The following is a 27214-nucleotide window of genomic DNA, read 5'->3' as shown; positions in this document are numbered from 1 at the left end:
TCAGTGATATACATCTAGTTAATGGTAGCTAATCATTTAGCCTTCAGTCTTTTTATTCTTGTTAAGCTACAGCCTAGAAAATACCTGACTTCTTAAAGCAAAAATTATGATCAACATGAAATCAATGAGAACTAAATTAGTTAATTATGCAGTCTTGAAATGAAAATGAATGTTTGTATAATGAGATGCTCATTATGTATTTTCTGATTGATTGCACAGCTTCTCTGCATGATGCTGTGGTACAGCACTTATGGGACCATCCCAGCAGCTCAGAATGCCTTCGACCTGCTGTCTTACTTGCTTACCCCATTTAAACAGTTTTTGTCAGATCAAGGGGAGGTAAGTCCCTGTATTCCTCTCTGATTATGTAGTTGATGTCAGTAGCCTTGGGTGGTGCTTCTAATACCTCTTCTGATAGTATACCTCTTTTGATATAATATAGTGTGCATCCTGAAACGGTGAAGAGTTTTCTGAAAGAGATCCATATTTTATCTTCAAGATACAGGGCTGAATGTTTGGCTATGATGTTAGTACAGCAGATTTTTCATAATGTGCAAATGATTGCAAACAAAACAAAGCAATAAGAAATCAACCCACTAAGGGTTAGCCCACAGTAAAGGGAGAGCTGGCACTTAAATTATTAGGGTGGACAGAAGCTTAAATTCTGGAAGAATGGATCAACCCACATAAAGGGTGTAAGTCAAAAGATAGTCACAAAATTATATTTTTGTTGAGTGTTTAGAGCATATTTATGAGGAGTGAAAGTATTTCAGGTGTACTAGGTGCACAGATTGAATTATAGCCACAAAGCTACCCCAGTAAAACTGCTTAGCTTCTCGTCATGACATAATCACACGTATACCAGTATGATTCATCTGATAAATTGCTGGGGTAATTATACCCAGTGCAGCTTTCTCTAGTGTGGACAGAACATTAATTAAATGCTGAGCAGCTACTTTCAAAAATCAGGCAAAATATAACTGCCATCAGAATGTTTAGATTCATTGTACATGATCTTTGTAGCAGAGGTTCTGCAGTACAATTAGGAAATATGACTCAGTGCCTCTTGTGGCTGAAGTACAGTGGAGACTGTTTTCTGTGTTCACTTAACAATGTTATGAACTGCGCATCACCTGCTCTTTTGTTTATTTGAAAAAAGCGCTTTTTCTTTGGCATTTCTCAGCTGAATTTATTATGCATGATCAGAGCATTGCCTGGATCTGTTTGCAGTGGGTCAATCATTAGCAAATGGTTCCTTACAGAAGAACCATCATTGATAGGATTTTGATTTAAATATGTATTCCGTGTGAAGGAAACTGATTCCTAGAATGCACCACAAGAACACCCCAAGTATGACTCTCTGCAGATGTTCTTGCATATCTTTTGAGGACAGTTTATTGCAGCACTGTTTACAGTGCAAATTTAGACTTGAAAACAGTAGACAACTAAATCTTCTGACAATAAATAAGCAAAGGAAAGCTCTTAACTCTGAATTTCTTTTTACCTGTACTAGTGGATCAGAAACAGAGTAAAATTCCTTGCCCATTGAAGCCCATTAGGGTTGTATTTTGCACCTACCATAGAGAATAGGTTGAATTAACTATACACTACTTGAATATGATTAAGACATTGGAGTGACATTCGATGCCAGTGCTGTGAGTGAACTTGATGGTATGTCACAGGATGTATAGAAAATGTAGAGAAGTCCTCTGTGGCTGGGTTTTATCTAAGGACCCACAAGCAATTTTCTTCCAAACCCTTTGCCATAGTATAAAATTACACTGACTGTGGCAATGAAACCTTGGTCCAGGCTGCAAAATTGAATCATGAATCCAGATCTCAATTTTGGAAATGTTTGATGATGGGAAGCAGATTTCCTAATTGCCTTTACAGTGAGCTCTGTTTTTTAGACCTTCTGAGATGCTGAGGGTTAGCGATGATTTCAATATCAACCTTCTCCAAAGCCTGGCATTCTTCTGCTGGTGGTGACATCTTTTCCATGGACAAGAGTATCGTATATTCTAAGAAGGAATATACGGTTTGCCAAGAACATGCATGCAGACACTCTACTATGCCCCTAAGTACTTTATGAATTATTGTCAATTTTGTTGTTTCATAGGACCTGACTAGAATTGGGAGCATTGTGGTATCATACATCCTGCTGTCTTTAGCTTCTTTAGGACTGTTACTTGTAGGATCTCTGGTAAGTTATGACACTGCATACTATATTCATGCCCTTTTTCTGTGAACTTTTATAAGATTTCTAAATTAACTGAAGTTGTCAATGTTATGCTCAAGTTAACTGTAAAGCAATGTCTTTGGGGCTTTTTCTATATAATTATCTGCTTGCTTTACGTAGAGGAATCATGGCTACACTTATCCTTACTCAATTTCTTGATGAATTGGGGATTATGCAGATGGTTTTTATTTCCATCTGCAGATGTGCTGACTATTTTCTCTTAATTATAAGGGGTGTGGTGTAGTAATGGGACCATCTAATATTGCTACCTTGTGAATTGACTACAGAGCAGCCATTGACTTAAGTGGCAGAAAGAGCTGTTCCAGAGCAGCAGTGTAATTGTGAATGTAATGCCCTTGTAGATGTAGGCCAAGGCCCCAGCTGTAGAACAAGATCAGTGGCATAACTACATTTAATTTAGTTAGCTGTCAGCTGTTTGGAAGCAGGAGGAATGTATTGTGTGTCACAACATCTCATAGGCGAGCTCAGGAAGTGCAGGCTGGATGAATGCGTGGTGAGATGGGTCATGAACTGGCTGGATGGCAGAGCTCAGAGAGTTGTGATCAGCAGTGCAGAGTCTGGTTGGAGGCCTGTAGTTAGTGGGGTTCCCCAGAGGTTAGTGTTAGGTCTAGTCCTGTTCAACCTGTTCATCAGTGACCTGGATGAAGAGACTGAGTGCACCCTCAGCAAGTTTGCTGACAACAAACTGGGAGGAAGGGTTGATACACCAGAAGGCTGTGCTGCCATTCAGCAAGAGCTGGACAGGCTGGGGGACTGATGAAGTTCAACAAGGGCAAGTAAAGGGTCCTGCACCTGGGGAGGAATAACCCCAGGCAGCAGTACAGTTTAGGGGCGGATCTTCTGGAAAGCAGCATTGTGGAGAAGGACCTGGGAGTTGTGGTGGACAGCAGGCTGACCATGAGTCAACAATGTGCTCTTGTAGACAAGAAGGCCAACAGTATCCTGGGGTGCATTAGGAAGAGTGTCACCAGCAGGTGGAGGGAGGTTGTCGTCCCACTCTACTCTGCCCTATTGAGGCTGCATCTGGAGTACTGTGTCCAGTTCTGGGCTCCTAGTTTAAGAAGGACTGTTGGTGGGATGGGACCTCTGGAGACTGCTAGTCTAACATCTTGGCTGAAGCAAGCATTTTTCCGCACAGATTTTGAAAACGTTTGGAAAAGGAGACATATCATCTCTCTGGTTACCTGTGCCATAACAGCATGGTGCTCTTGGGGAATAACTTTTTTCCTAATATCTGAGCTGAATTTCCCAAAGCTGAATATCTGAGCTGAATTTCTGCAGCTTGTGGCCATTTTCCATTGTGGTATCAGCTGCCACTAGCAAGAAGAGTCTGACTGCATCGTCTAGGAGCTGCCCTTCATGTAGTTGCAGGCTGCTGTTAGATCACCCCGGCCTCCTCTTTGCCAGGATGAATAAGCCCAGTTCTCCCTACCTTTTTCAAAGGTCATGTGTTCCAGAGCCCTGACCTCCTTTGTAGCCCTCCACTGGGCCCGCTCCACTTTGTTCTTTTCTCTCTTAAACTAGAGGGCCTAAAACTGGACACAGTATTCAAGATGCAGCTCCATCAGTGCCAAGGAGAGGGAAATAATACCTTCTTTGATTTGATGGCCACACTCCCTGGTAGGAAGTTTATCATGTTTTGTAGCGTAGTTAAGTTCACTCAGAGTCAGCACAGTGGCAAAATCTTCTGCTTAATGTGTTGAGTGAATGTGCTTTTTAAAACTATTCACAGGGCAAAGTAATTAGTGATGTCTCTATTATTGTGATCATCATAGACAAGGAAGTTAGCCAGGCTTAATGCAATTTTCTGCTTTTTCGATGCTGCTGTTCCTTATCTAGATGAATTTAGTCTTCAAAAAATAAACTTCTGGTGATTTTGTAATTGCAAATATTAAAGAACAAAAATGAGACATCTGAGAACTGTGATGAACAGTCTGAATTCCAGGTAATTTTGCAGCAAAACATTCAGAGCGGGAAATCAAAACAGCAGGGGTGTGATTTCTCTGCATATCCAGCCTAATTTTTGCTGAATGGAAACATTTTACTGCTGACCCATTCTTAGCACAGAAACTAACTGTAGATGAAAGCTCTTTACCCAAAAATTCAGATCTCAGTTTGAACTGCTTAGCATATGTAGTAACTCCTCGCAGGTGAACACTTATACCAGTGTAGATGAGAGCAGACTTGGCTCATTTTTAAGTGTTGGTTAAAACTTTTTTGCAGAAAACAGTTTTATAACAGTTTTCATGTAGGCAAGCTTGCTCTGCTTTGTATTCCTGTGGTCTGTGCTAACAGTCTTCTAGCTAGAGTAGAGGCACAAATGTGTCTGTGTGACAGCCTGTTTTCTGGACAAGTCGAAGAGAATCAGAGCATAAGAAATGTCCTGTGAGCACACACTAATGGTCCACCTTGCATAGTATATTCTCTCTAACAGTGGTGCTAGGAAGGAGAGGCTGTTTGGAGAGGGCACATGAAGCTTTTGTGTTCCTGGCAACCTGTTAACCTTACTGTCTGACATAAAACCATGGAATGGTTTTGGTTGGAAGGGACCTTCAAAGGTCATCTAGTCCAACCCCTTTGCAATGAGCAGGGACATCTTCAACTAGAGCAGGTTGTTGAGAGCCCTGTCCAGCCTGGCCTTGAATGTCTCCAGGGATGGGGCATCTACCACCTCTCTGGGCAACCTGTGCCAGTGTTTTACCACCCTCATTGTAAAATATTTCTTCCTTATATCTAGTCTGAATCTCCCCTCCTTTAGTTTAAAACCATTACCCCTTGCCCTATCGCAACAGGCCCTGCTAAAAAGTCTGCCCCCATCTTCCTTATAAGCTGCCTTTAAAGTCTCCCTGGAGCCTTCTCTTCTTCAGGCTGAACAGCCCCAACTCTCTCAGACTGTCCTCATAGGAGAGGTGTTCCAGCCCTCTGATCATATTTTGTCTGCCCTCTGGACCCTCTCCAACAGGTCCATGTCTTTACTTGAGGGCTCCAGAGCTGGATGCAGGACTCCAGGTGGGGCCTCACCAGAGCAGAATAGATGGGGAGAATCACCTCCCTCAACCTGCTCGCCATGCTCCTTTTGATGCAGCCCAGGTCATGCTGCTTTGCAGTTTGAGAATATGTGCTTCTATCAGTATTTAGGAAATAAGCTGCAGGACAGCCCTTAGCAGAACATTAAAAATAATGTAGTGATGGAGCTAAGCAGGTTTTCCAGAATACCAGCCTGGTGGTTGCATGAAAACAGTTTTCTTTATTCTCCCTCTTTCTCAGCTGAGTGATGCATTTTCTTTTTATGGGTTTTAAGCAATGTGCTGTCCAGAAGGGACCTTAAAAGGCTCCTTTACCTTAAGAAGTGCTTTTATGAAGAAATCTTTTTTCCCAAATGTACTGTTCTGTCTTTATAGGTGGACTTGATAGATCTCAGGTATATACTAGATGGCATAACAGTGAAAAGGAGCTTATCCTGTTTTTTATTCAGCAACTGTGGTAACTTATAGTAATGCTTTAGTAGTTCCCTGTGGAAGGGAGAAAATGTGCCTTTTATGCAGGTATTTTGTTGCTTTATTATAGAGCAGTAACCGTTGAGCCACCTAACGAGGCTGAGTAATAGTGGTCAAGTGGATTCTCAGAAGTGATACCAAGAAAAGAGAGGCCCCGTCTGGTCTGTGCACTAGCTAAAGTCCAGCTCATTCCTGTATCAAGAAATTTGTGAGTCTCATACATGTAGAACAAATTTTTTGGGAGACCTCAGCTAAGGTTTGAGGCACTTTTCTGAAAATACTGAGGTACCAGAATGTGTTGGGGGGTTAGCAACCACAGTGAAAGTAAGAGACTGGATAGAGTGCTTGAGGCTTGTATTAGTGATGCTGTCTGTTTTCTACCTCATGTAATGGTGTTTTAAGACCTAGCCAGCTGCAGAGAACCTGCATAGTCTCTAGTCCTCCTGAACAAGTTTTCAGAGCTCACTATTTTTCTATTATTCAGTTTAACCCCATCACTTTCAAGTATAATTTCATTTATTCCAGTGTCTTAGGCAGCTCCCCATTTATTACGCACTTCTTTCAATCTAAAGAAAAGCTGCCTGGTTTCTAGGGTAAACTTTTTGTTCCTTTGGATTTACAGTGTGTTAAATCACCAGTGAAATCAATCCTGTGTCACCATACCAGCTCTAGAATCTGTAATACATAATTAGTACCTACACCTTCAGCTTGACCCTCAGCACAAGTGTTGCTTTTAATAATAACAGCACTCTCCAGCAGTACAAAGTTGTTGAGCAGATACTCTACACAGTGAACTTCTTGACTATTACAGTCTTGCAATATGTGAAAGAGCCATTGGTAGTACTGTGGGACTGGCAAGCTGCAGAAGTCATCTTGGGGAATAAAAACAGAACCAGATCTTCAAGCTGCTTGCTTCTCATCCAACAAGCCAAGCATGTAGGACAGATTCAGTTGAGGTTTGGCCCCAAATTTGTGTAAATAAAAGTCTAATAATCTTAATTCACTTCCTTTCATTCTTCCTTAGAGAAATGAGAGTACATGAAGACACAGGCACAAGAAAATTGTTTAAAATCGCATACAAGTTATTGTGTTTTGGTAGCCTAGGAATATAAATTTGGCTTATTTAATAGCACATTTTCTAAATTCAGCTACACATTTAAAAGCCTTATAAGAAAAGGATGGAAGAGGCTTTACTTTGGAAAATATGGCCTGGTTTTTTTTCTCTCAAAAGGATGCCTGTCAGTACAGTATAGTTTGTATAACATTTAGCCTGAGTGATGCTGCTCCTAGTTCAACGCTAGAGGAGTGAAGCTGGCATAAGGTTCCAGATCCTGGAATTCAGTGGTGGACTTGAAATTTTTAGCTGAGGCCTATGTGTAGGAGCAAACAGTCTACTGATACAATCTCCAAATCATCTAGTCTGCCACAGCATCCGTGCAAACCAATATGATACAGTAATTTTTTAGGTTCATGCCATTTCAAACCCTTCGTTAGTTTATATTATAAAATTTAGTAGTGCATTTAAGTCTTAGAACTTAACAAATTTCATTATTTAATGTTTATACCATGTTTAGATCAGATTGTTAGATTACAAAACAGGCTTTCTCACTGCCCAGAAACTGATATGGGCATTCTGAGCCTCAAAATCTGGTGCATCTAAATCAAGGCCTCTTTAAAAAAATGATTGGTTTATGCATTAATTCAGGGTACAATACTAGATTATCAAAGATGTGCAATTCAAGAAAATTATGTTTACTTTTCTAAACCCAGCTATATTTAAATTTTAGATGGAAAACCGTTGAGTCAGGAAAGGTATGATTTGTAGAATAGCATAGTAGATTTTTGTTTTGTAAACAAGCCTTGGAAGGGTAAGAAACTGAACAAAAGGACAACGCTGTCACATTGGCTTGCATATGATGGTCACAAGCACATTCCACTTCCACTGTATCCCTGAGTTAAGCCTGACCAGCTCTGTGGAAACCTCTATGGCTGAAAGCAGGTTTGAATGGGTAGATGTGAATCTTTATAACATGCATCACAAAGCTACTCCTGCATGGAACATTCCTGTTCTCTTCAGTACTCTCCAATTCTAATACATTATAGTAAGCTGGGATGCTGCCCTAAAGACCCATCCTCTAGGCTGTGTGGAAGGGCTGGCAACAAGCAGAAAGCTTTTTAAAATATTTGTTTCCTCCAGTTTTGGCATCTCCTCAGAGCCCGTCCAGACCTCACCTTTCCACTGCAAGAGGACAGACGCCAGTCCGTGAGCCGGCAGCCTTCGTTCACGTACTCAGAGTGGACAGAGGATAAAAATGAGGACGACTTCCTAGATTTGGATCCCGTACCAGAGACTCCGGTCTTTGACTGCGTAATGGATATAAAAGCGGAGACAGATCCAACTACTCTAACGGTTAAATCTGTGGGCTTGCAAGAAAGGTAGGGTAGATGTGAATAGGGGAAAATCTGGTCCAGATTTTGTGAATTTAGGAGTACTGTGTGTAGTAGTGAGCTTTCTTGCCTTCATGAATGTCATTATAAATTGTGGTTTTAAAGCCAAACACCTGCTTTATTTCTCATCTTGTTTTCAGTCCAGTCATAAATATAAACATATTGGCCAAAAACCATACAGTTTCTAGATGGCTTTCAACAAATGTCTTTCCCCCTCTGCCAGGGGAAATTTAGGCTGGAGATTAGAAAGCAATTCTTTACAGAGAGAGTGGTCAGGCATTGGAATGGCTGCCCAGCGAGGTGGTGGACTCACCATCCCTGGAGGTTTTTAAACTGAGAGTGGACATGGCACTTAGTGCCATGATCTAGTAAATGGACTGGAGTTGGACCAGGGGTTGGACTTGATGATCTCTGAGGTCTTTTCCAACCCAGTCGATTCTGTGATTCTGTGAAATTTTATTCAAAAGTGTCATTTCTTTCCTTTGAAATATCCGTCTCTGTTTGATCAGTCACTTACCATTCCCCAAGGTGGCAACTGCAGAGCATGAAAGCCACTGTAGGGTGGTGAAAGCTTTTACCTCTGAAAGAGGTGGATCTTGTGGTTTGTTTTGGTGTGGTTTTGTTTGTTCGTTTGGTTAGTTTTTTCTGTCATTCATGCTGGAGGATTAGTCTTTTCTCCAAAAGCAACTTCTAGGACAAGTGGTAACCTACGGTAATTCTCATGTAAATCAGTTAGTCCAAAAGCAAATTAATTCTTTTGACATTAACCCAGTAATGGAAGTTTGGGGTGAGCTGATGTTCACTCCTTGAACTATTGGGGCAACAGAGCTTCTCAAAGAGATTCACAGCTGGGAAAAGGCATTTTTAAGATAAAAGGAAGGTCTTTTTCTGATTTGTGTTCTTTGAATTATCTTAGTGAAATATAACAAAGATCTTGATGATAGAAATCCTGTGAAGAAATGCTGCAAAGGTGATGATGTTATGAATAAGAATGAGGGTATTGAAAGGCCCAGCTTAGCAAAGTAGCACCTTTCTTTATTTCTAGGTTTTCAAGCTTAATTGGAGTGCTAACCATTGTTAAGTCTCCTATCTAAAACTTAAAACAAAGGGCAGAAAATAGTGTTTGTCTTTTTTTTTTTTAAAATGTATGATGCTGAGTTTCCAAAGGTCCACATGACACAGGAAAAGGGAATGTTACGGAAGCAGCTTTTAATTTGCACTCTGTGAGTTTAGATTTTTTTTTTTTTTTACATTATCCGTGGTTACAATGTTTGTCCTAAAATGTCTTGCCTTTTATATTCTACTTTCAATATGGAATTGCAGTAACCTCTGGGGCTTGTCCCTGAACCTGCTGCTGTCTGCGAGTTTTGCTGTTGTTTTTCGTTATGGGCAAGATTGGGCTTGAAATGCATCAATCATTTGTGCTTTTTACTGTCTCTTACTTCATTCCATCTCTCTCATTTTAAAGACATCTTTTCTCAGGTTATGGCTAGCCTGCAGGAAAGATACTCACTGTTTCAAGACACTTGAGGAATATCAATTGGGGAACAGCAGCTGGGGAATATGAACTTGTTGAAGTGATGAATTACAATTAAAAACCTGCCAAAGAAGTAGCCATGGGAAAAAAAAAAAGTAATTTCTTTAAGTTCTCACACTGAGTAGAACATGTACACTTAAGATGTGAAATAAACTTATTTTCAACATACACATGTGCTTGAGAAACCAGGCATCATTTCAAGTTTGAGCTGTGCTCTGACAGATTTCATTTACATCAAGCATTGCTCACTCTTCCTTTGTTTGATGTTGTATTGAATTATCTACCTATCCATCTTTTGCATCAATTCTGCTTCTCCGTCTTACTTCCCTCTCATTCTTTAACCACCTACGCCATTAGAAGGGTAGTCACTAGCTAAATTCAAACAGCACTGGATGTTACTCTTAAGAAGAAACAATCTCATTTCCTCATGCTGAAGATCTATTAATATCTTTATATACATAACCTGTTCTGCCTTAAAAAAAGAAAAAAAAAAAATGCATTTGTTACCAATTGCAGCTGTTTCTGGAAAGGAATGTAGCAGCTATTTAACAACGCATAGGAGGGTAGGGTCAAAATCTTTTCAAAGGGTGTCACTAAAGATTCAATGTCTACTGCTAGTGGTCATGTTTAATCCAAAGTAATTTCCCCATGACTGTGAATCATAGCAGGTGGCTGGCTGCACATTCTTTTGGAAAAGCTCCTGTAACCAGAAAAAGGGCTGTGATCCAAGTAGCGACTTCTTCTGTTGTCTTTGTGAGCTGGTCATGCCTGCATTCTTACATGTTTTACACGTTTTACATCTCCTGCAAACACCTCCAAACTAGATTTTGCCAGTTGAGAGTCATCAAAAATAGATTTACTGTGAGAATGCATAGAATATTACACCTAGTAATCATCGTCTTGTGTGATTTTATTATGATGTTAAAGATATTTAAATACAGATTCACTGATGACATTTGAATCTTACTTTTTTCTGGGATATGCAAGATTGACAGAAGCTCAGAAATGCTTTACAACTGCATTCAATAAAAAATACAGGCATTTTTACTTTTTTTGTTTTGTTGTATGGCTAACTTACATTTAAAGCCACTAAAAATTCTATGTTCAACAGCATCTTTGTTTTTAATGTAATTCTTAAAATGTTGGGACTCTTGTTTTTACCCTCATCCTGATGTACTGTTGTGGAAAGTTTTTCACACAGGAGAAGTCATTCACTGTAATGGGTGGCTTCTTATTTCTTTATTAATGTTGACCTGGTAATGTTTATCCCAAGATCTTACCCCACTGATGTTGTCTGTGATTTTAATAAATGGTTATTCAGTAGGATCTGGTCTGACGAAAACTAAGACCAAGATTTTCACCTGAGGTGTCTAAAATGTCAGTCCATATTTAGGCGTGCAAAAACTTGGTGTGATTGACACAAGTGTGAAAATTTTCCTGCAGTTGCTTGTTTAGCACCTTTGATAAGCAAGTTGGATCTATTTAGATGACGAAGTATGCGGTTACCTCCCTGTAGACAACACTTTGAAAGTGTTGACCTTCATACTCCAGTGTACAAAATCATCTTCTGGTCTTGTCTATGCAAGAAGTATCGCTCACTTTTTCACAGTTAGTGACCAAGATGTACACAGCAGAACCAGCTGGGTTCTTTTCTAAAGCTGCTGTTTATCTGTCATTGGGACTGTGTCCATAGCTGACAATGATGGGTCATTCTGTTCTGTTGTAAGCAAACTTTGATCACTCTATTTTGCAGGAGAGGTTCAAATGTTTCACTCACACTGGATATGTGTACCCCAGGCTGTTCTGAGCAAGGGTTTGGCTATGTCATGTCACCACGGGAGCAGTCAGCCCGAGAATACCTCCAGACAGCATCAAACATCCTTACTGAAGAGGAACTGCACAAGAAAGCACTGGATCCTTTCATACTTCAGGCAGAGTTCTTTGTGAGTATCTGACCTCTCTGTTCTAGAAGCATCAGAAAAATGGGATGTTGTGTCTCTTCTATGAACCCTGTTATTATTTTCTGCAAGTCTAAAATTAGTACCCGCAAACTCCACTTCCATCAGTGAAGCTTTTAATGCAATCCTGAAATTTGTCATCCCTTGAAATGACAACATCTGAAGGCTTTCAGGGATATTGTCACTTAAAAACTAGAAAATCGGTTCTGGCAACAAAAACAAAACAAAACAAAAAGCAGCTTTGTTTTCACAAGTTTCTATTTTTCTCTTAGCATGCTACTTTTTAACAAGAAAGTCAAACTTTTTCACTAGGGTATGGAAGAAAAGCCAAGTTTGCTATAGGCATAACTTCTTGATATGTGTCTGGAGTTGCCCTAGGGATGAAATTCATCCAAGCGCATGATCTTTGCTGTTAAGTGCTTGGCATGGAGCTACTTTCCAAACCTGAATGTTCTCCAGATAACCAAAGCAGAGGAGATGACTGTGTCGCTCAGCAGGAACCATAGAAAATATGTCTTACTGGGTTTTTTTCTCCACAAAGATTATTTACTAGTTGTAAGCTGCTCTGTTAGTTGCTTTTAGGATTCTGAAGTATGTTTCCTTGGCTCACTGTATCCACTGTTGCTTTGAGAGAAATAATTTTTTGCCTCATTTTGGAAAAGATATACATATACAGATGAAGCAAGCAGTTGAAAATTGGATTTCTAAGTAGTTTACAACAAAGGCCAGATACATTTCAGTGTAGTGAGTATGCTGGCATTTTAGATCTTTGCATTCTATGAGTCTTCCTTAACTGCTTGAGTGTCCACGTGATAGGCATTGTCATATTTACTATACCTGGCAAAAAAATAAAAGCAAAATGCTGCAGTGGCCATGAGTAGTATGTCCACTAGGTAGGGTTGTAAATTCCTGCACAAGGTGGGAGGTAACCAAGGCACAGTCTTGGCATGCTGGAGTATTTCAATGCACGTAATCAAGAGCCACTGAAGTTAGTGCTGTCAAGTCAAATATTCTCTTAAGCGCAGAATCTCAGCAGAGCAAGAGGAAGATGATGGTTTGCAAATTAACAGCCCTTTCAGCCTGTCCTCTTTATGACCTGAGAGGGTCTTAAAGGGCAGGAGTAACACTTTGAGTATCACTTGCTGCCCTCCCTCACTGTGTGATTTCAGGGTTGGTTTTTTTTTTCCATTTACAAGCACAGGGGGAGACTATGTAGTCTGGACTTCAGTTTTAAAACAGACTGATGGATATCTGTGGTATTTAGTTCACTTAGTGCTGTAGGAGTTGAAGAAAAGCAGCTTTTGTGTAGGCAAGCCCTGATTCTTTTAAAGTAAAGAATCTATTGCTGTTCTAGGGAAGAAGTGTTCACTTAGTGTCTGAATTGACGGCTGAACAAGTCCACTTTCAGTTTCATCTGTCGGAAAAAATATTCTTTGTTTCTTTGACAGGTTTCAAATTAGTTTACCTGGTGTTCAGAAAAATAATTCAACAGCCAAACTATCTCAAGTAATTCTCATTCTTTAATGAAAACCGAAAAAGCATAGATAAAAATGCTGTGCAATCAAAATGTCATTTCTGTAATTAAAAATTGTAAAGTAGTTGTCTGAGGTTTTTTTTATGAAACAGTTATTGCCAGCTAGCTCTCCATCATGTATTTTCAGTCTGTCTAAACTACTTGGTTTTCCAAGTCCAGATCCACAATGAAGCAAGCAGCTGTGTTTCATTTTGGAAGAAGAGTCAGAGGGGATGTCACTTGCAGGACTAGGTCCTGAAATTCTCGCAAGATTTGACATGTTTACTCAGGCAGAAGTCCTGTTGATTTCACCAAGAATTTGCCTGAGCAGTGAGTGACTGAGGCCCAAAGAGAGACCATGGAGCTTGGCTCAAGAGTTTTGGTTGACTAAATATCAAATAGTAATTGAGGAAAACATGACTATTTAATTCCCATGCAGTTCCCCAAATTAATAGGAAACTACTTCAACAAAATGTAACATTAATTGTCTTTCGTTAAGCCCAACAGTACGCTCAGTGCTATGTAAAAGACGGGATAACAGAGAGTCAGCCTTCTAAAGCTCTGAAATTTGACATAGTCCATAGCTCTGCTCGTCTTCCCGGAATGAGGCTTGTCTTACTCAACCCTGATTCCCATTACCAGTATGTCCAGTACTGGCCTCTCAAATCCAGTACGCAGCAGCTGGGCTGACCAGCTCTGCACCCAAGCTCCCATGAGTCCTTCTCCCATCTCATCACATGCCTGCTGACTCTGGTTGCTGGAAGGTTCCTGTTGGTTCCCGTCCAGCGTTGGCGACTTATTTGGAGGAGATGAGTAATACAGAATAAGAAGCCCCTCCATCTTTGGGTGTTCTTTGGGTCAGCAGTGTAGAGAGCAGGTAATCCCTGAACACCTGTTTGGTGTCCTTGCCCATGGAGATTTAAAATGCAATGAGCACAAAGAGTGACACTCCGCCAGCTCCATTGAGTCAGTACGCCAACTTGTCATAAAGTGTGTCATAATTTATTGCTGGTAAGAGTCAGTAGCAAATTATTTCCTTCCACCCTCTGAGAGGAAGAAGTATTGTGAGTCAGAAAGGATGGTGTCTGAGGTCCATTGCTTTTGGAGCAGAGTATCTTATGTACCACCTTTTGCTTAGTTCTGTGCCTACACTTGCAATTCAGTTCTAATAATATTAGGAGCTAATATAATGCTATTGCGCACATTACTCAATGAATTAGTCACTGTAAGTGTTTTCATATTAAGGATTTCAGAAAAGAAAGCCAATGACAGTAAAAAGAAATGTCAATTGTATTTTGGTGGTAAGTTGCTGGAAGTACTGTACCATACGTCTCAGTGGACTTCATCACTTTGCCTTCCTCACAGGCAGGATGTAGTGGGCTTGGGTTTTTTATTCCTCTTGTGAATTTAATAATACTACCTACTGTGTTTTGTGTTTTGTGGTTTTTGGTTTTGTTTGTTTTGGGTTTTTTCTTTTAACAGGAAATTCCAATGAATTTTGTGGATCCAAAGGAATATGATATTCCAGGCTTAGTGCGTAAGAATCGCTACAAGACCATTCTCCCAAGTAAGTTTCCTGCTTTTAAGTCACTGAGTGTCACAGTTTAAGACAAGGCAGCAATAAACTGTGGCAGAGGCTCCCTGTTATCCCCTCACTTCCCGCCAACCCTTTCTTTTAGATCGGAAAGATTATAGGAAAGATAAGGGGAAAGGAAGAGAGGCTTAGACTTCAAGTTGGAGAGTTTTAAAGGGTTTTACTAATGCTACTAATAAATAGAGAATATATACAAAATATACAAAACCAATCTCAAGTGCTCGATGTGGAGTTGACGTCACTCCAGCAGCAGGGGCTGGATGTGCGGAGCTGGTGGCTCCAGCAGCTGCAGCTCAGGCCCCCAGAAGTCATGGGCGGGACTTCACAGCAAACCGGAACCTGGTTGCAGGGATGCAGGGATGCAGGGCCTGAGGCCTGTAGATCACAGGCAGACAGACAGGGTCCTCTCTAGATGCCGGCCGTGGTTGAAGAGAACTTGACCCTTGTGATCACCCTCTTATATAGGGGGTATGATGATTAACGGATGGAGTACTCTGTTGATCCTCAGTTGGTCATATCTAGTCACCTGTGCCATCCACTCCTCTTCAAACACGCTCCTCTCACAACTGAACATGGGAAAACTTACCAGTCTTTCTTGGCTACCATAGTAATAAATCTAAATATGAGCTGCTTCAGCATTCCGTTGGTCTCTTATCAGCACTGAGTACAGCATCCTAGGAAAAATATGCAGGCTAAAACTAAGAAAAGTACAACCGCCTAGAAGAACTTAGCTGAAAGAAAAATCACTAAAAGAGAACTGGTCTTGTTTTTAACAAACCCAGGACACTGAGGCAAGGTGGTTTATTCCACAAGCTGAAGGGCTTCACACTTTGCTTTCCAGAATGCATCAAGTGTGCTGTCACTACCACGTACTGTCCAAAGGCCAGATTTATGAAGCAGCAACATGGCTTCAGAGCATGAATCAAATTTCAAAAGAGGTACAGAGCATGAAGAACCTAAGATTCACTGAACATCAGCAGCATTTAAGTCATTATAATTGCATCATTTGGTGCTGCTTAAAAATTCTACCCAAGAATTTGATGTGTTTATTCAGATGTTACTTAGTGGTTTCTTTGATTAAACTCTTCATAAGTACTAAATTCTAGCAATGTTATTTTCCTGACTGATGTTTTTCTTGGAATCATGTCTCAAATGCAAACTGGGAGAATATTGGGAGGTGCCCTGATGGCATTAAGATGATGCAAAAAATCGAAGTATTTTTCTTTTGTATTACACTTTATTTGTAGCCAGGAATATGAGTTTTGAGAAACATTTTCATACAAAATTTTACAAGTGTCATCATTTTGTCCTGTGTCATACTAAAGTTACTTTGAAAAGTGATACAATAAGATGTCATTGTTGGAAGATGCTACCACTAGCCTCAGTAGCTCTGTTTGCAGAGCCCAAAAGGTTCAATGTCAGGTTAACAAAGATAAGTGCTGAGAAGCTAAAAATGTCCTTAGCTATACCTGTTACTTTAGTCAATGAACCTGGATTGGAAATTATACCAGAAGAAATTGTTCTATCTAGACTTACAACTCCAGCAGCTGTAGCCAATGATCCAGTGTGCACAACCCTTCTGATGACTTTCTCCACCTTAGACCAGAAGTTCAAAAACACTGAGTCACATTTCATGATTTCTGTGCTAATGACCAAGGTGAATCATTCAAGTATTAATTCACTGGTTTTTTTCTGGAATGGGAAGATTGCAAAAGTGGCTAGTGATTTCATATTTCCAAACTGTGAGATTTTTAGAGTGATCTGTATATTCTGAGTTTGGTATGTAATGTGTACTTTGAGAACCAGATCCATTTTAAACATCTCATATTGGATGGTTAAACCAAAACATCACAATTGCTGCCATGTTGAACACCCTATTCCAGGGTTGTAAACAGATGCCAGCTGGCCCACTAACATACTTTTAAGAATGATGACTCAATGGATTAAGTATTTGCTGCAAACTTCATCTCTGCATATGGATGTCAGCTAGCAGCCATCATTGTTGCTTTGACCTTTCTAGATAAGTAATTTCTACCCTTACATGGAAACAACACCAAGTTGTGCGGGAGTGTTGATCTGCCGGAGGGTAGGCAGTCTTGACAGAGGGATTTGGACCAGCTGCGTTGATGGACCAAGGTTAACTGTAAGAAATTTAACAAGGCCAAGTGCCAGGTCCTGCAGTTGGGTCACAGCAACCCCAGGCAGCACTGCAGGCTAGGGGAAGAGTGGCTGAAAAGCTGCCTGGTGGAAAAGGGTTTGGGGGTGTTGATTGACAGCTGACTGAACATGAACCAGCAGTGTGCCCAGGTGGCCAAAAAGGCCAACAGCATCTTGGCTCATAGCAGGAATAGTGTGACCAGCAGGACCAGGTAGGAGATCGTCCCCTTGTACTGGCACTGGTGAGGCTGCACCTCAAATGCTGTGTTCAGTTTTGGGCCTCTTACGACGAGAGACATTGAGGTGCTGGAGTGTGTTCAGAAAAGGGCAAGGAAACTGGTGAAGGCTCTGGAGCACAAGTCTTATGAGGAGAAGCTGGGGGACCTGGGGTGGTTTGATCTGGAGAAAAGGAGGCTAAGGGGAGACCTTATCACTGTCTACAACTACCTGAAAGCTACCTGTAACGAGGTGGGTTTTGGTCTCTTTTCTTAAATACCAAGTAACAGGACAAGAGAAAACGGCTTCAAATTGCACCAAAGGAGGTTTAGGTTGGATATTAGGAAAAAATTCTTCACAGAAAGGGTTGTCAGGCATTGGAACAGGCTGCCCAGGGAAGTGGTTGAGTCACCATCCCTGGAGATGTTAAAAGCTGTATGGATGTGGCACTTAGTGACATGGTTTAGTGGTGGACTTGGCAGCGTTAGATTTACACTGGGACTTGAGGATCTTAAAGGCCTCTTTTCCAACCTAATGATTCTATGTCTCCAAGGGTTAACAAGCTTGTTCCAAGCTCATTATGATCTGGATATTTTTTCTGAATGAATTCCAAAGCTAGTAACCTCTGTGTAACTTGGTCCCTGGCTGCGACCAAAGGATGGCTCAATATTGCTGAGGAAAGAAGAGGGCTGCCTTTTCACTTTTATCCAACTACATCTGTTTCGAAGGGCTAGGTGCTGACAAGGAGAACTAAATATCCCCTTTATGCTTCAAAGCCAAGGAGGCCAGTAAACTGTGCACAAGGTAGGAGAGGGAGCCAGAGGAAAGATGAGGGAGAATCCGGTACTTTTCAGGCTTTGACTATCCACTGGCTTTTTCCTTTCTGAGCTGACCAAATGGAGCCCTACCTATAGCATCTCTCCAAGCTCTGCAGAAAGCACTAGTGGCAGGAACTGCTGAACAAGCTCCAATAGAGCAGACTCAGACAACTGATTTCAGAAGGAACAGCAAATGCTTGATTACCAAACTAGAGTCAAACCCAAAATCTGAGTTTAAAAAGTAACTAAAATTCCCTTACCAGCTGCTTCACCAGAAGCAATCTAGGGCAGTTATCATTAAAAGGTAAGCAGTCACTTAGCATAATGGTCAGTTACTTGCACTCCTACATTTGATTGTGGTGAGAGGCATGATGATAGTCTCTAATTCATCTTGGTTTTATTTCTTTTGTGGTAAATTCTTTTTACAGATTCTACGATTTTGCTCTTGGTAGTAAAATTTGCACAGAAGGTGGCTTTTTGATGGTGGAAGAGTGGTTTTGGGAAAATGCCCAGCTAAGGACGTTGATTTGGATATTTTGTAACTATGAATTTGTTTATTTTCAGACAGTCCTCTTCTGGGGATGCATACTATGGCATTTCCTGGAAAATGATAGCTTGTCTCTAAGATGTTTAGAGGCACTTTCTGAATATATAGAAACGGATCTTCTTGTTAGAGAATTCCAGAGATGGCAAGGAATTATTGGAGCATGTTGTATTTTAATCTCATTGAATCCTTATCTCGACAGTAATGTCTAGACACACTTTTTAAAATTTCTACATAGCTCTCTTGCTTTTACACCATTTTAAGTTGTTCAAAACATTTCGGTTAAGTTTAGTGAGTTCCTCTGTCAGGCATAGTATCAACACAAAATGGCCATAAAGAGACTGAAAAAAACAGCTGACATATAATTTGATTTCTTAGAGATACAGACTACTACTGCTTTTTTAAGGGTATGGTGTCTTCTTGAATCTGGCCTGTGCACTGGTGTTGTCTTGGGAGAAATGTTTTCGTTAAGAGTAGGATTTGATGTTGCTTAAATGCCTCTTTATTGAAAATTTGAAATTCATACTGCTAACTCTTATTTTAAAGTCTTGTTATGTTTTGGTGTGTGGTTTTTTTTTTTTTTTTTTTAAGGGGAGTTATTCCTGTTTGTATATTTCTAAGAGATGCAATTCAGCTTCAGTTACACTTTCTGCAAATTAGTACATGTTCTTTTGTCAACAAGATGCTAATAGGCCTCTCTTATACAAAATAAGGTTGAAACTGTTGACTAACAATACTACCTTAACAAATGTAAATACTACATTAACAGGAAAATCATAAGCAAAGTATTATAATTTAAAGTAAAAGAAGATTCTGAATAATGTTTTAATATTTGTGGATACAATAAAAACATTCACAGTGAAAAGTAACTCCAATTCTCCTGCAGTTGAAGAATACTGAAAGAAGCCCACACTTAAAAGTCTGTGGCACCTGTTGATAGAGTTCTTCATATCCGTCCTTTTTTTTCCATAAAGACCCACCATGAGATGGACAACATAGTATTATTGCTATTATTAGTAGGGAAAAAGAATGTAATCATTACTCAGCCTTCAGCATCCGCTCTGTGGATGACTGCATAAAATCCAGGCAAAGGAACTTCATGCAAGGGGTCTAACTACCCCTAACATCTGGCAGCCAATGTCTCACCTTTTTAATGGTGTGACATGTTACAGGCTATCAGAATTATTGATTAAAAACCAGATTTCATCTGTTGTCTCACCATCTCCCCAGCACTAAAGAGGTGAGCAAGGTTGAGCAGGAGGGAACTGTATTTGAGAGGAACTCACTGATTTCAGTACTTCTGTGCTATAAAACAGTATCTTTGTTAATATCTTTGCAGATTGTGATTATATTCTCATATAATAGATAACATGAATCCATTCTGAGAACAGTGTTTCATGCAGAGCCTGTGTTTGTAGTACAGTAGAAATTGCTGTGTGCTTAGTCCTTTGTGCTATACCCAATATCACACTATTTTTGCATGTTTTTTATTTTGTTCTGGTTTCTAAGCAAGCTGGATTTTTTTTAATGAAGTCATCTGTGGTTTGTTTTTCATATTCTCCTGGTGATATACACTGTTGCTGCTTTCTGAGGCCTCTATCAGGAGGATGTTTCTTGTCAATGATAACAAACTGTGTAGTACTGGTCCAGGTGGATCAACGTGAGCCTGCGTCAGCTCACATTAAAATCAGTGGGAACTGGACTGGGCTTCTCAGGTGGAATCAGGTTTTCATTTGTTCTGTTACTAAAACAAAAATAATGCCCCATAAACAACATCAGTGGGGGACAGTCAAGTACTGAAGAGACTTATGCAAAGTGCAGGAACCTGTTAATATTCTTTACTTTAACTGTTGTATTTGTTAATAGAATTTTGGAGTTTAGTTCACTGCAAGACAAAGCAGGGAAACAGTTACTGTCATCTGGCTTGCCTGTGTGCAAGGAATGTGTGTTTATGGTTTTGGAGAAAAGCTGATTTCTGTCATTTCACAAACAGTATTCTAATGTCTTACAAGCCAGAATGAGTCTGTTGACCTAACAAATTGAGAAGTAACTTCCTGGAGCGGCAAACTGCTTTTCCAGAATCACTCTGGGACATTGACTCTGCAACAGGAACAGTTAAGCAGGCTTCAGCAGAGGATAAAACTATCAGAAGGCAAATTACCCCAACCACCCTTTCTGCGTTTTTATGGTAATGTTTTAACGTGAGAGCTCTCCAAGGCCATTCACATGTTTTTTGATGGCCATGATGCTGTATGATATAATCTTGTGTCTCTCTCTCCTCTGAGCAACTGATAAACTATTACTTATGTCTCTGTACCTTTCAGATCCTCACAGCAGAGTGTGCCTTACCTCAGCTGATCAGGACGACCCCCTTAGCTCTTACATCAATGCTAACTACATCAGGGTAAGAGCTCAATAGTCCAACATGTCTGCTTAGCCTGTATCAGCCACTGTTAATATAAACAGAATTGCAACATCCACTGGCTTTTAAAGGCATCCTAGTTGAACTGATTGCTACTCTCTCCTGCTTATATTAACTGAAAACCAGTTCTCAAAGTGCAACTGTACAGGTTCAGACCAGACAAAAATGCACTTCTGCATTTCTTTATGCAAATTGCTTGTCAGCTGGCCTGACCAAGATGCTGGATAATAAGCCTGAATAAGGCTCTTGACCTCACCAGAGTCTCATCAAGGCTGTCGGACACTCATTGCTGGAATTACATGAGTCCATAGTGTGCCTTTGCTCTATGTGCACGTGTGCAGGAGAGAGAGAGAGAGGGGAAGAACTGATGCCATGGAGTAAACATTCCAACCAGTGGTAGCTGTGTGTTTTAAAGACTGAACCTTCAAGGTTGTGGTGATCATCCCTGTTAAAACTGATCTCTTTTTGTTTTGTTGGCAGGGCTATGGAGGAGAGGAAAAAGTATATATTGCTACTCAGGGACCGATAGTTAATACTGTCAGTGATTTCTGGAGAATGGTGTGGCAGGAGCGTTCTCCCATCATTGTCATGATTACCAATATAGAAGAGATGAATGAGGTAATGGTGTTACATAGTCTGTGTTTTTATCTGTACTCTAGCAGATATTTTCAGCATAGATGCTAAGCCAGAGAACAGAAGTTGGTTCAGTGGCCTGAGCGATCAGACCCAGCATTAAATTCTTCAGACTCAGAGAAGATGGTGGGCTTCTCTTTCAGTTCACTTTACCGTAAGTCTTATTTTGCTGTCTAACTTAGCCTACTGCTGGTTTTGCCGTTTTTCTTCTCCCAGCTGGCCTGAAACCTCTCCAAACCCAGCTCTATTTGCAGACAGTCTTTCAAGTTCTCTCCAAAGGAATCAAAAACAATAGTACCCCATAACTACTAAGGTTGCATATCTTTAATTAACAAAGTTGGTACCGCTTTATCATGCGTTTGTTATGATTAGCGTTTATATCCATATTTCATTGAGACTGTCCCTGACTTGTGAAAGATGCTAGTTACCATAATCAAGAACTAGAGCTGACTTGGAAATGGAGCACCTTTTCCTGAATGCATCTGGGAAATGCTTCTAAAATACAGAAATTAAGATGCTGAATTTTCTATTCATCATGTGCTTCCTCAAATTAAACTGTCATAGTGTTTCTGCAAATCCACCTAGCATGATTTTTGTTTACAATTTAAAATACTGCTGCCCTCCAGTTGTTCACTACTTAGCTGCTGAAATATTTTCCCCAGAGCGGACTTGCAAGAACCATGTGCTTGGGCTTCAGCTCACAGACAGGTAGCTGAGCTTAGGTCTGCCCTTATTAGCAGTTTAAGGTGTGAGAAAGGAGCCTGGGCATGTGTTGGGCTCTGCATCCTCCTTCACCACTGGCAGCATGGTGTAGTGGAGAGATCCAAACGGTGTTTCTTAAGCTGCAGCAGCAGTATTTGCCAAAGCTTGTCCCTGAGAACCCATTAGTAATTTAGGTGAGAGTTTCCTTTGGAAAAGAGGGTTTAGACACCTAGAAGCCCAAGAATATGGACATACTTCCATCATATACACAGAGCTGTAATGGCTTGATTGCTAGCTGGAAACTTAGTGCCCATAATTATGCATATGCAGAAACCTTTAGCTTTCCTCAGTTGTGAAGTAAATAAATTTCACCTTGGATTTTAGTGAAAAAAGACATGAACGAGACAGACACAGAATTGTCATGCTTTGCAAGTTAAAAATGGTCAGTTATTACAGTTATTATTATTGGCTGCATACTGTCAAGTCATTGCTGATGGAAAGTACAGTATGTTGCTGATCTAAATGTTTTCTTCGCAATAACTTTTTAAACTCGCATCTGCCTCTGTCTGAGAGGCAACATGGAAGTAATAAGTTGCTTGTTGGGCAGAGTTGGCAGTTTATGGCAAATAAGATGTTAAAATGTCATGACATAGTGTACCAGAATAATATAAGGACTTTGAGGTTTAAAAAAACTGGAGAGGAAATACTGGTCCTGAATGATGCATCTGGTGATAAGTTCTTCCACTACAGTTTTCATAGCAAGATTGTACAACAGGAATGTAAAATAACCTTTACATCTGTGTTTCCTCTTATCCACACTGACCAAGTATGTCACCCATCCTATGAGTCTTGGGAAGCAGTGCACTGCAATGCTCATTCCCTATATAACTGGAGTTTGCCACAGCCCATCTATCATAACAGAGTCGCTGAGTCTTTTTTTATACCTTTTGTGTCAAAAATTAAATGGTGTCAGGAATCTTAGCCATAAGTGTAGGGTAAATCCTTTCATGAAAGTCTCTCCTATATTCATTCCCTTTCTTCCATAACACATATATTAAAATACGAATAACAGGACTCAGAAGTACATATATTCAAAACTAAAACCTTTGTTCAGCAATGATGCTAGTAACAGAGGCTTTGTGTTCCTCCTCAGTGCAATGACTTTGCTAATGTGAGTATTAAAAGCTCTGTATCTCAGCCTTCTGTCACATGGAATCTGAACTGACAGACAGCCCACAAAAATGAGTGGGCAATCTCACTCCACTCATTTGAGGAGAGCAACATCTGTGCTATTGATAGCTGCTAGTGCTCTTGACAATTTTTACAATGGATTCTGCAGTTTAATAGGAGAGGAATCAAAAATGCAATCTGCGTAAATAACTTTACAGAGACACAGTGGGCCAGATTCCCAGTGGGTTATTAACTGATGCAGATGGAACAACACTGATTCTCTCATGCAAAAATTTTGGCTCAGTAACCTTGCAAGATACTTTTCTGTTGTTTTGTCTTTCTTGTGAATTGAAATTATTTTTAGTGGAGGAAAGCAAAAGGATTTAACTTGCTTCCTTCAGGGTTGTGTACAGCTGTGTAAAATAGGAGGCTTACAAGCATCTTTAGCTGGGTTTGTCCCAGAGCAGATCATTATTCTCCTGTGATAGCAAGATTGCTTCTTCCATTATCACAAGGGAGCCTCTTTCTCGGACCCTGCCTTGTTCATGTCGTTCCTTGTCCATGAACTAGTTCATGCACCATGTTGAAATGTTTGTGACTTCCTTTGTATATTGATTAAAGAGAAACCACTGTACTGAAAACCACAGTCTCTTTCAGTCCTCCTTCCAGGATAGGAATGTTCACAAATTCTCACCTACTTGTTTCTAGTGTATCAATACCATAATGTAGATTTGCAAATGGACTATACTTTTTCTTTCTCTAATTGTCAGGTTGTGCTGACTGCATTTATTTTTTTTTTCTTGGCAAAATCAAATGGAGTAGTCTAATAGCTATTGCTTCCTTTTAGTTCTTTAACTTGGAAAGATCTCAGTGTCCCTTGAAAGTGGATTTTGGTTCATAATCTAATTCCCAAAGCATCTTCTCCAGTTGTGTTGTTTTGTACAAAAAACTATCCAAATGATCAGCTTATAAAGAGTTAATGCTCTCTGAATATAGAAAATAGATAAGATGTATTCTGGTTTTCAATATCAGCATGTACATACCACAGAGATATTCGTAACTAGCGAACATTATACTAATCATTATTATCTTAATGTAAAAAACCACAGGTACGTGGCCACTGGCCTTTCTAATGAACCTTCAAAATGCACATCACTTGCCTAAATATAAATAAGGATGTGCATATTTAAAAGCGTTGGTTAGTCATTACCTGATCTGTGCCTTTAAGTCACGCAAACAGGCGTGAATGCAGCATGTTGATGCAGCAGGAATGCAGCAAAAATCACCTGAAATGTGGTCCCGGTTTACGAAGTGAAAGCTTGTACTTATAGAATCAACAGTCATTCGTATTTATCTACGCATGTGTTATATCCAGTTTCAGAGGAGTAAAAATGAACCTCCCTTCATGTCTCCTTAACCAGATGTATTTTATGTTGCACACAGAAATGCACAGAATATTGGCCAGAAGAACAAGTCACCTATGAAGGAATAGAAATCACAGTTAACCGAGTCATACAAGCAGATGATTACCGTTTAAGGCTCATCACCCTGAAGGTAAATCATTCCAATGTACTTACATAACTTAGCTGTCTAAACCATTAAATGGAGATGTTTGTGGAGAGTTGTTTAGAAACTTGCACAGTGTTATGCTGTGCAAATATAACTTCACATTACTGAAGTCATTATAGCTTTGTCCAGTTTGCCAACATACAAAAACTACAGTAAAATAAGCAGTCAGATATTTAGACCGCAAATGTACAATCTAAAAGCTAACAGGCCGATTGTAGTAGTACGGGCTTCCCTCAGTGGAAGAAACCGGTGACTCATTCTGTGCCTGTGTCTTCTGTGTTGACTGGTCGTTTAGAGTGACACGTTAGTTCACAGACAGCTTCTTACCAGCCTGTGCAAGTCAGACAGACGATGCTTGTGGAATAACCCACTAAGCTCTGTGATGATGTTCTGTAATATTCAAAGGCTTGCTTATTCTTCGGACCATGGACTTAGGCAAAGGGTTACTAATTACTAACTTTGACCTGCATGGCATCTTACATGTTTTGCAGTATGGGGACACCCCTAGGAATTAGTGAGGTTGTGCTTTTTGTCATTTTATGGTCATTATTAGGTTGCTGTCAGGCTGCTGGTTACCCACCGGCTGTTTATATCTAAGATGACTTATGCTGTTAACAAGAAGTAGGGAAGTTGAGAACTAGCAAAAGGGTTTTGAATGTTGCTTACCTGTTTTCAGTTTCTATCAGCAGTGGAACTGCTGGCCTGCTTGGCACTTGTCAGTGGTGTGGTAGCAGCACTTCTGTTCACCATGGCTGATCCCTTTTAATAGGTACCATGATGATTTATTCTTGGAGTGATTTAGTTGACTTTTAATATCTTTCCACTTCTAGACACTAAAACTGCTGATGACTTTTAAAAACACTTGCACCACAGCTTTCTCCATTTCGAAGCATTAGTATCTTTACAATTAGTTGTATATGTACTTTTACATACCAGTAACCATTCTATCATCTTGTAGATAGAGATTTAAACACAGGTTTAATTTTTTTAACTACTTAGATGCTACTTAGTCTGAAGTACCAGAGTCCTATTTTACAGCTGTTTTCATGACTAGGTTCTAGAATGTCAAGATGCGTGTTTTAAAAAAAAGATCTATTTACGTAAACTTTATACACATTTCATCTACCAGATCTACTGCTGACCTCAGTATAACACCACAATTTCCCTCCAAGCTTAAAAGCTCTCCTTTTATCCAACCAGTTTCAAGTCTCTTCAGCCATATGGTAATAGGCAGAAAGCCAGCAAATGAAATCCCATGTCTGGATTGAGAGTGTGGAATGTCTGTCACTCATGTTTTTGGCAAATGCAGCAAGGAGCAAATCACAGTCCCTGACAAGTGAGAAATAATGAAGTACAAGTATGTTGCAGACTTGCAGAGGTCTTAAGTACAATTTATCCAAAACACTACAGTGCAGCAGCAAGAATAATGCAGAGATTTATTCTGCTGAAATGCTGACATCTAACAGAACTGATCACTTTTTAGTTCTGGTGAGAAAACAAAATTTCCTCAATGAAAAACTACACTGTCTGCCAGAAGAGTTTTTCGTAATAGTTTTAAATTGTTGAGTATGGCATTTTAATTTTAAATGAATATTGCACTTTTTTTTTCAGCTTGACATTAACTTTAGAGATTTAGTTTGAAATGTTCTTCATCATCCCTGCCTCCAATAAAAAGAAAAAAACTCTCCCTCTATATTTCTGGAAGGAGATTTTATTCTCTCCCTATGGAAAGATCATTTATTCTTCTCAGGTAATAGCCATTTCTGGTTTCAGATGGGAATTGCAAGGGAATGGCTTTTAATATTGGTGTTGCAGTAGCACATCTAAAACCCAGTATCACTTTAACAGGTGTTGCACAAAACAGTAAAACAGTCCTGAAGAGCTTATATACAACAACAGAAGCATAATAAGCCATGCTCCCATCCCACAAGTACCTTTCATGCTAATACTCATCCCTGCAGAATGTTTTCTTCCAACAGCAACCTCTCAGTGTTTTCCCAAATTCTCTTGTCCCTACTCAGTTCTTCCTTAGGTGAAGATCTCCATGTTAAAGATGGAGCTTCAGAATTTAGATTCAGATATGAGTATATCTTTTCTGTATATATAACTGTGGATCCCATGGGGGGAGGGGGAAAAACAAAACAAAACCAAAAAAACCACCAGCAAACTGAAAGCC

General features: G+C 40.0%; 1 protein-coding gene across 12 annotated transcripts in view; it reads left to right on the top strand.

Moving 5' to 3' along the window:
• The window catches only part of PTPN5 (protein tyrosine phosphatase non-receptor type 5), an 86402-nt gene that overhangs the window by 46546 nt on the left and 12642 nt on the right, over nt 1-27214 (top strand). For all 12 annotated transcript variants that reach the window (XM_071808969.1, XM_065839870.2, XM_065839863.2 and 9 more), the window contains 8 exons: nt 220-339; nt 2120-2203; nt 7955-8193; nt 11496-11685; nt 14696-14780; nt 20867-20946; nt 21445-21582; nt 24913-25023. In XM_071808969.1, the coding sequence (XP_071665070.1) occupies nt 220-339; nt 2120-2203; nt 7955-8193; nt 11496-11685; nt 14696-14780; nt 20867-20946; nt 21445-21582; nt 24913-25023 (1047 nt within the window). The remainder of the gene's footprint in view (nt 1-219; nt 340-2119; nt 2204-7954; nt 8194-11495; nt 11686-14695; nt 14781-20866; nt 20947-21444; nt 21583-24912; nt 25024-27214) is intronic.

The sequence above is a fragment of the Patagioenas fasciata genome, chromosome 5 (assembly GCF_037038585.1).
Source record: "Patagioenas fasciata isolate bPatFas1 chromosome 5, bPatFas1.hap1, whole genome shotgun sequence".
Lineage (NCBI taxonomy): Eukaryota > Metazoa > Chordata > Aves > Columbiformes > Columbidae > Patagioenas > Patagioenas fasciata.
The sequence above is the reverse complement of the archived record's forward strand: the minus strand, read 5'-3'. Positions and strand labels throughout refer to the sequence as shown.